The sequence below is a fragment of the Scomber japonicus genome, chromosome 9 (genome assembly GCF_027409825.1).
Source record: "Scomber japonicus isolate fScoJap1 chromosome 9, fScoJap1.pri, whole genome shotgun sequence".
Lineage (NCBI taxonomy): Eukaryota > Metazoa > Chordata > Actinopteri > Scombriformes > Scombridae > Scomber > Scomber japonicus.
Genome location: NC_070586.1, coordinates 25989850 through 25999515, shown reverse-complemented (window position 1 = coordinate 25999515; position 9666 = coordinate 25989850). Strand labels below are relative to the sequence as shown.

At 40.5% G+C, this 9666-nt stretch overlaps 1 protein-coding gene and 5 non-coding genes across 6 annotated transcripts; 4 read left to right on the top strand and 2 right to left on the bottom strand.

The window, feature by feature from the left end:
* Nucleotides 1-32: 32 nt before the first annotated feature.
* Nucleotides 33-4552, bottom strand: LOC128364946 (uncharacterized). The gene is made up of 4 exons (XM_053325563.1): nt 4534-4552; nt 3178-3897; nt 1244-1248; nt 33-748 (listed from the first exon to the last, which is right to left on the bottom strand). Exons 2-4 carry the CDS (start codon nt 3835-3837, stop codon nt 58-60), a joined length of 1356 nt encoding a protein of 451 aa, XP_053181538.1. The 5' UTR covers nt 3838-3897; nt 4534-4552; the 3' UTR covers nt 33-57.
* On the top strand, nt 1666-1739 carry trnai-aau (transfer RNA isoleucine (anticodon AAU)). The gene has a single exon. It is a non-coding gene; the product is annotated as a tRNA-Ile (tRNA).
* A 79-nt stretch (nt 4553-4631) lies between the features above and the next one.
* Nucleotides 4632-4705, top strand: trnai-aau (transfer RNA isoleucine (anticodon AAU)). Its single transcript has one exon. It is a non-coding gene; the product is annotated as a tRNA-Ile (tRNA).
* Nucleotides 4706-5789: 1084 nt separating this feature from the next.
* On the bottom strand, nt 5790-5862 carry trnav-aac (transfer RNA valine (anticodon AAC)). The gene has a single exon. It is a non-coding gene; the product is annotated as a tRNA-Val (tRNA).
* Nucleotides 5863-8432: 2570 nt separating this feature from the next.
* trnai-aau (transfer RNA isoleucine (anticodon AAU)) lies at nt 8433-8506 on the top strand. Its single transcript has one exon. It is a non-coding gene; the product is annotated as a tRNA-Ile (tRNA).
* A 544-nt stretch (nt 8507-9050) lies between these two features.
* On the top strand, nt 9051-9123 carry trnaf-gaa (transfer RNA phenylalanine (anticodon GAA)). The gene has a single exon. It is a non-coding gene; the product is annotated as a tRNA-Phe (tRNA).
* The last annotated feature ends 543 nt before the right edge of the window (nt 9124-9666 follow it).

Here is a 9666-nt window from a genome sequence, read left to right as displayed (position 1 = left end):
TCCTGGTCCCATCGGTGCATCTCAACTCCCATCTTTTTTCAAAGTCCTCACTCCGTCTCAGTAGTTAACTCGACAGACGTGCCTGGTCATGAGAGTGCAGATGTTTTGCCCACAGCCCCAGCACGATTGCTTGATGTGTGGGGAACCCTGCTGGGTCTTTCTGTTGCACAGTGAGCACACATCCACAGCACCACCACCACCATGCGATGCTGCACCCCCATCTCCTTCAGTGAGATTTTTGAGACTATTAGCTACAAGCTGTTGAAGCTCTTTCAGTACGTTGTCTGGTGCCCTTGCGATGCCTACCACCTTCACTCTTTTAGGGTCAAACACACAATCCTCTTCTAGACCGCTGGGCACAGCTTTCATGCCACAGTTGGGGGGCACCCAAGCAGTGTCATAGCCCTGCGAGCTCCAGGTGTACTGCATTGGATGGTTGTCCTGGTCAATACGCTTGACACGGCCAACACACACATGCAACTCAAGGCTCACACGGTCAGAAGGGGGATTCTTTAAAGGATAACGGTCTGCCTTTTTCTTATCTCGACTGACATACACGCCCTTCCCCAGCATGCCTCCTGATGACTGTTGAAAGCCTCGGGCAATTATGAGCCGTGCGTTGGCCACACTGGTGCCATGGTACATAGTGTATACACCCCGGTCTTTGGGCTCTTGAGAGGCTCCCAGCTCCACAAGAGGAGAGTCATCGTCATAGGTCACCTCCCAGCCATAGAACTGCACTGACATCCTGCTTTAATAAAGGATTCTGTTGAAGCCCAGCAAAGATCAGCAGATCTATGAGAAATTAATACAAAAACAACATCATGTTAGAACAGATTCTTGACATTAGTATTTCAGTTTGACTGGATGTAGCTTTAATCCTTCAGTGTCACAGAGATTGTGTTGCACTATGACCCAGTCAGGAAATTCAGAAAAATGTTATCACATACACTATTTTGACAGGATTACCGAGATGTTTAGATAGAGGAGGACAAATTTAGATAGCTATTTAAAAAAATATTTGTACGAATAAGATCACACACGTTGACAGTAGTTACAGCAGCCATTATCTGCTTTTTACAATATCTGATCTTCCCTTTGGCCTGTAAGTTGTAATGTCATGTTGATCCCTGTAGCGTAGCAGAAAATACGTCCGTAGTTCGTAACCCTACCTACAGTTAATAAGACCATATTTAGTAGGGAAAAAACACATCTAAATGAGTTGTATTTAATAAAGTCTTACGATAGCTGTGAAAGCTAAAATTCTTCACTGGGTCACAAAATCTCGACGGGTCAGAGAAATGGTAACGATAAATGGTAGCGAGTTAAACTAGTTCACACAGCTCGGATTGTTACGCTTCATATGTTGTCAGCTAAAGCAGTGAGTATATTTCAACTCAGTCAACTTTAAGCATTTGAACTATTCATGAGTAGTATTTACTTACACCGTATCTATGAACGTTGCAAACGAGTTTTTTATTCTTGTTTCAGATTGGAAAGTTAACAGAACTTACTGTCAGCGAGGAGTCGTTTTCTTTCATAACTTTCAGTTTCTGTTCAGGTGATATTCGTATGGTTGGATCTCGCTAGCAATCTCACAATAACAATGAATGGAAAACTGTAAGAAACCGTATATATACACATGATTTCACGTGGAAGCGTCATGGCCGGTTAGCTCAGTTGGTTAGAGCGTGGTGCTAATAACGCCAAGGTCGCGGGTTCGATCCCCGTACGGGCCAACGATGCTTTTTGTCAACCTGCCTTTGACACTACCTTGGGCTTCACACACTGTTGCAAATAATCTGCTCAGAAATATTATTGAACCTACGAAAGACTTCACATCATAAGCATTTCATTACGTTATAGAATAAGATGATCATAGTTACTATTAGTAGGCTGGATTACCAGCGGGATCCTGAAACCCTGCCTTGAGGAGGAATCATGTACCCTGAGCCTTGAATTATTTCATAAGATATAGTATTTACATTGTACATATTCCTAAATTAGTTTGTGTTTAGTCATTGTAGCCTTCCACACAGCAAACTCAGGGCCAAGCAGTATTTCAGCAAAGAAATATTGTGCACCATGCACAAAGGCAGAGGAAGGAAGTTATGATGGACTCATTTTTGCCCAGGGGTTATATATATGTGGTTTTGCTTGCAGTGTGCTGTTCCGAGCTGTATTCTTGTTCTGGCTTCATGAAGTCTACAGTTCTGGTGTCCAATAACAAGGCTGTTATACTTTGTTACTCCTATTAATCTACCTCTTGAAATTAAACATAATTCATCATTTAATAATCCAAGCATTCTTTGCGTAGTTTACATTTAAGACCGCAACCAGCAGGTGTGTCCCATGGTAGCACATGAACAGGTAACTATAACTAACCACACCTTAGTTCTCAAAATATGTCTGTACTTGCTGTTTATTTTTCACTACAGCTTTGACAGTATAGACACACCTTTTTTCAGGTGCTTTGTAACCTGCCAAAATGTGTGTTTAATTCACTGAATTTGTAACTGCATCTGTATGAAATCATGAAGCCATCACTTATGGCATTTCTGAGTCTTCATTACTAAATATGGAATCATATCAAACTGGACGAAGGGTCTGATATCATAATAATGACATTTATTGGCTTAAGACAAGTTACATGATTTAGTGTTCACTAAATCCTTTCTATCATCCCAGTAAATCAATATTATTGAGTGTTATAACATCACATTTCAAATTTTACATCACATAAAATAAGGAATTAGCACAGTTGAGCTGGAATGAATTCAATATGCTTAACATATCATGACTTGATTGCACATAAATATAACGCATGCTGATCAGAGTGTATAAAACTATGGTCCAATAGAATAAAGAAGTAAACATAGAACTGTCAGTACCATTAACATCAATGCATTAACATATTCCACCAATAGAGATCCCCAAAACATGTTCAGCAGTAAATATTTGAACATGTCATACCGATTACACTAATCACTTTAGGGGAGGAAAAGAAAGATATGAGTCCTGTTTATAAAGTTTGACACCCTGAGTTGTGAATTTTTGTTATGGTTGATTTCAGGTTTAGTTTCTCCCTCACAGCCTCCAGCTCATACAAAGTCCATTTTCAACAACTCTTTTGTTTTTCAAGCCATCTTCTCTTGTAAACCTCTGTCATGGTTTGGCGGAACAGAAATGCTTGGACATGAGAATACAGATGTTTTGCCCACAGCTCCAGCATTTTTGCTTGGTGTGTGTAGAGCCCTGCTGGGTCTTTCTCTTACACAGTGAACACACATCCACTGCAGCACCGCTTCCTCTCCTGTGTTTTTTGGAACTTTTTGCAAGGAGTTGTTGAAGCTCTGCCTGGATGGTGGCGTTTGGTGCGTTTGCAATGCCTGTCACCTTCACTCTTTTGGGGTCAAACACACAATCCTCTTCTAGGCCGCTGGGCACAGACAACATGCCACACTTGGGGGGCACCCAGGCAGTGTCATAGCCATGCGAGTTCCAGTTGTGCTGCATTGGATGGTTGTCCTTGTCGATACGCTTGACACGGCCAACACGCACACGTACCTCAAAGACCACCCGGTCTGAAGGATTACTTCTTAATGGATAATTTGACGCCTTTTTCTTATCACGACTGACATACACGCCCTTTCCCAGCATGCCGCCTGTTGACGGTTTAAAACCACTGGCAATGATGAGCCTTGCACTGGCAATACTGGTGCCATGGTACATACTGTAGACACCCCTGTTTTGGGGTGTCTGTGACGCCCCCAACTCCACACCAGCAAAAGAAGCACCATCATCAACCACCTCCCAGCCAGAGAACTTCACTGACATTGTGCTTCAGAGACGTGGCAGATAACAGATGTTGTTGAAGCCCGACAGACAACAGCAGCTCTGTGAAAAAAAAAATACAGAAATTAGGAATCATGAAACAGTGTAAATGACTGATTAGCTATAATTCTTCACTCCCTGACTAAAGAAAGTAAATAGGTGCCAGGATGAACTACATGGCATTCTCATACATGAATCACATTAGTCTGTGTTGTGCAAATGAAAATGCAAGTCCCCTGTTCAATCTGTTTGATTCAATTTCAGATCATTTTTATTTCACTCTGAAAACCATATGTATGTGTTTGTATGTCTCTTATGTGTGATGGATTATCTGTTTGCGTCCCTCTCTGATATCCGTTCATGTTTGCTGTCTCAATACACATTTCCCCTCTAATGTCCATTCCAGGGGAGCCATTCCCTCAGTTTGAGAATCACTGACAACATCTAGAACCATATTTGCGGTCTGCAGGCTGTGCCTCAGAATCAAACCAAACTTTCTAAACTAAGTCACAGGAAGGTTATGGGCGATGTCAGTCTGATCAGGCGAAAAAAAAAAACAACCTCCTTCATAACTTTTAACATAACCCAATGCAGTACTTTTTGCTTTTGTGACTTCTGGTCTATAATTTTGGTAAGTTTATCTGCAACTTCTACAATTCTAACGCTGTTCAAAGTTTAATATTCAGTGGCCAAACTTACCGTCAGTGAAGACTTCTCTTTGTCAGGTCTGTTAAGTTTTACTTTCTGTTCAGTATTTTGGCTGATGTTTTTATTACGTCACGTTTCAGGCTGGGCATGGCCGGTTAGCTCAGTTGGTTAGAGCGTGGTGCTAATAACGCCAAGGTCGCGGGTTCGATCCCCGTACGGGCCAATCAAATATTTTCTGGTTGCATTTATTTACTATGATTGTATTTTATGGGATCAAATAAGGGTCAAAAAGATTCTGTACTTGTACAATGATGTTCAAATATGTAATGAAGCTTTGAAGGTGTAAAAAATATTTTGTGCATGTGTAACAATATTTTGTGCATGAATGTGTGTAACACAGTTGTTTAGTTGTAAACTTACAAGTTTTGTTCAGCTAGACAATCTTCACATATGAACACCATATTTGAAGCTCAGATGTGATGGCCAGAAGTAAAAAGGTTACTATTATGATGCCCACCGAAGTTAAGCGCTCAGATCGCGGCTGCTCTTTGATTGGATGGTAGGTTGGCACATGGGCACTCTAATGGGCGGGCACCGGGTTGATTGGCTATTCATTCAGCCGTCAACAGGGTCAAGATTCGTACTTGTAGCTTGAGTTTTGTAAACTTGTAACTTCAGGGTCGCACTTGAAGGTGGGAAATTTGTGTGTCCGTCGGAGTTTAGTTTTACACATGCACAAAGTGTTTTTACACGGGCACAAAATCTTTTTACAACTACAAAACTTTATTACACATGCACAAAATCTTTTTACAACTACAAAACTGTGTTACACATGCACAAAATCTTTTTACAACTACAAAACTGTGTTACACATGCACAAAGTGTTTTTACACGGGCACATAATATTTTTACAACCACTAAACTTTATTACACATTTGAACATCATTGTACAAGTACAGAATCTTTTTGACCCTTATTTGATGCCATACACATGCACAAACTATTTTTACAAATTCAAAATATTGTTACACATGCATAAAATCTTTTTACACCTTCAAAACTGTGTTCAAACTTTATTACACATTTGAACATCATTGTACAAGTACAGAATCTTTTTGACCCTTATTTGTTCCCACATAGGAGCTGTGTGCAAGCAGGTGATCAGTGGTGTTCTTGTCCTGTTTTTCTTTTCTTCTATATAGTCTATCGTTTTTCCTCAAGAAGTATAACCAGCGGCACACGCTGCTGTATATGAATAACTATTTGCTCAATTTTATATTAACTTTGACTGAATACCAACAAAGAAGTGTTTCCGCCCGGTCTCGAACCGGGGACCTTTCGCGTGTTAGGCGAACGTGATAACCACTACACTACGGAAACTGTTCATCAATTGACGTAAAATGCGTTCAAGAAAAAAACAAAAGGAAAAATTATACAAACACATTAATAATAGAGGCATCTCAAATTGTGAGACCAAATCAAAATGTACATGTAGTACAAAAAGTAAAGAGATTTGTGTTTGGTAGATTACTTCTTTGTTGTAACAATGCTTCTTGGCAATAAATCTTATACCGTTGGAAAGCCTGTTTATTTACCTTTTAAATTGTGCCACAATTGTATGGAACATGCATTTGTGGGATGAGCAGCAGAGCTGAATTTGTGGGTTGCATCCATGAAAAATTTGGCAAATCTCTGCCAATGCCGATCAGTTTATTCTGCTATTGACTCTTATTTGGTTAGGTGGATTGGATGACTGAAGTCTATGAAACCAGACATATTGGCAGTTTAACAATGTATTCATTTAACAAACAGGAGCCTCAGTAGTGTGTGGAAGAACAATACACAACTACAAAAGCCTGGCACTGGCACCTGCTCCTCATGCTGGTCACCTGACTGGTCACCTGACTGGTCACACACTGCTATAGGATAGCATCCCATTCTTCAACCAGCCATGTAGTAACATGTGAGCATAGGACTGTAATAATGATGATGGAAGAGTGGGGTCTGTGAAGAGTTTGGGGGGAAAAAAAAGAGCCTCCTTCCTATTGGCTGTCTCTGTTACAGCTATTCACGGCTGGCCGTTTCCTACCAGCTGCTGATTATTTACCAAGATAGACAAAAGTAATATCATCAACATCATCACTGGACCATGTCAATGTAAAAAAAGGAGGTGTAAAATGGCTGCCAATCTTACTATTTGTATATATTGTGATGTGAGGAAACACAGACTCACTGTGTGACTGAATTGAATCCACAGATGTCACAAAAGAGGGAGGAGGTCATTCCACTTACATAACTACATTTTAAATAAACAGTTTGTTATAGAACCTATGTATTCAAGTACAACTTTTCATCACAAAACTTCGAAGGTAAGACGGAAGTGTTACTCGCCTTGGCTAACTTGAGTGGCTCCGAATTCGCAGGAACAAAACTTTAAGCAGATGTTATTTGGACAAATTAGCGTCACATTGTGGATCTAAAGGGCTACTTTCTCGCCTAAAAAGGTTAGAAATGTGGATAAAGTGATATATTTACAGAGTTAGAGCTCAAATAAAATCTGCTTCAGCCTGCTGATTTCAGCTTGGGTAGTAACGAAATGCATTATGGGTTGTCGTGTAGTTTACTGACTGGTCTTCTCACACCGGTCAGGCTACAGAAACAAGCAATCATTTTGAGTTGGGAGCTAGCTAGCTAATCGATTACACACCACTCAAAGAAAGACTTCCAGTTGAAGACTGGCTAACGTTAAATACTGTTGTAAAATTAATTGGTCGAAATTAGTCGTTACCCTGTATGATTCATCACTTGACATGGCACAGGCTGATCGATTGACACACTCGGGAACGAACCTGGCAACCCGACTGCTGGAATTATTTTTGGTTGTTGCGACTACGATCTCGAGACACTAGATGGCGGTGTTCTGCTCATTCTTCAACCTTTAACTGAGCAGGACCGTTTGGCTCTGGTTCTGTTTTTCCTCCCTCGGAGTCGGTGCCAGTGTGTGCTATGGAACTATTATGATGTTTGCCCATCATAGACAGTATGGTGCCGACCGAAGTTAAGTAAATTAAGCAACGTGCTGATTGGCTAATCATTCAGCCGTCAAAACAGGGTCAAAATTCGTACTTGTAATTTGAGTTTTGTAAATTTATAAATTCAGGGTCGCACTTGAAGGTGGGAAATTTGTGTGTCCTTCGGATTTAGTTTTACACATGCACAAAGTGTTTTTACACGGGCACAAAATGTTTTTACAACTACAAAACTTTATTACACATGCACAAAATGTTTTTACAACTACAAAACTGTGTTACACATGCACAAAGTGTTTTTACACGGGCACAAAATCTTTTTACAACTACGAAATATTTTTGACCCTTATTTGATCCCATAGTATTTCAACATGTTATTAAACTTGAAATACGTATAGCTTATATAGATGTGGTTTCATAGAAGCTGGGAATAGAGCCAGCGAGAGAAAACACTCCACATTGTCACCCAGTTAGGATGCCCTTTTGGTGTGTGACTCAAACTGAGAGTAAAATAGAGCTCCTCTTCAATCTGATACTGTCACGACTCATTAAGCTCTGCCACCTTGCTGCAGATGAGCCTGGATTTGATGTCACCTATGTGCCTCAGGGACTCAATGGAAATGCATCATGCACAGACAGGAAACATGTCCAAAAGAAAGGTAAAGTTAAGAAGATCAGCAGACATATAACGACCCCTCAGCACCACTTTGTGTTCCTGTGGCTTTGCGCTTTCGTTTAACTGGTTTGTCGTTGCTACCGCTGGCAAATTCATGAAAATAAGTGAATTTCATAGATAGTTGATATACATCAGTTAACATCTGACAGCAGCTGAGGCAATTAGTGATATTATCTTTGCCAACTCTGTTAATTTTACTCTGTTCAGTGTGTAGCCTTTTGATTACGTCACTGTTTAGTTATTATGGCCGGTTAGCTCAGTTGGTTAGAGCGTGGTGCTAATAACGCCAAGGTCGCGGGTTCGATCCCCGTACGGGCCAATAGAATATTTTCTAGTTGCATTTACTACTATGGTAGGCTGTGTGTAGGCGCAGGCCCGTTTTTCTGCGTCTACAGTCTCAACAATTGACCGTCCACTGCTGTGTCATTACATACAGCCAATCAAACGAGAATTCAATCCAACTTGTAGCAAGCGATAGGAGAGCGAGAAATGTCTCAACTCTGAGCGATTCTGAGCGATTCTGGCTTCTAACGGAACCCAACTTACTGTTTGACCTGACAGCGGCCATCTCGTTAATGAAATATTAAGTAATTTGCGTAGAAACATCGCCATTTATAACCCGAATGTAAATGATAATATGACGAAGAATGGAGCGCCGTATCCTCCGTTCTGTTTAGGGCTCACTTGTGGTTATGGGAAGGCATAGCGGAGATAGGATAGGTTGGGGCTGGGACAAGATTCCACAGATATTATGAGTAAATAAAATCTACAATACCTTTTGTCACAGTAAATGACAAAACACGAGACGCAACTATACATTACTACTAATATGGTTATGACGATAGCGGAAGAAGATCATCCGAGCCGAAATAGCTCAGTTGGGAGAGCGTTAGACTGAAGATCTAAAGGTCCCTGGTTCGATCCCGGGTTTCGGCAAAGTGTGGTTAATCCTTTTTTTTTTTTTTTTTTTTTTATATAAAGCCCCCAGCAGTCAGTGGTGGACGAAGTACACAGACCACGTACTTGAGTAGAAGTTGAGATACCTAGTGTAAAATATTACTCCAGTAAAAGTGAAAGTGCTCCCTTTAAATGTCGACTTGAGTAAAAGTATAAAAGTACTTGGCTTCAAATGTACTTAAGTATCAAAAGTAAAAGTAATTTGGTGTAATGTAGTTCCAATGTCTTGGTATGTCCTTTATACACTCAATCAAGTCATTTAAGGTTAAAAAGCCCACTAACACCACCCTGAAAACAAAATGTTTTCCATTTGTGATATCTGGTATTGATATCTTTTGAAATTATCATAAGCACATCATACTAAATGGAAATCACCTGATTAGGAATTAATAGGGAGGGGCAAAACCACACTAGACACATATTTCTTTAACTTCCATGTGTTGGCAGGGCAGGCTACTGGACAGCGAAACTTTGTCAAATGAATGCTAATAGAGATATGGATGGAGGAGAAGGCAAGTTGGG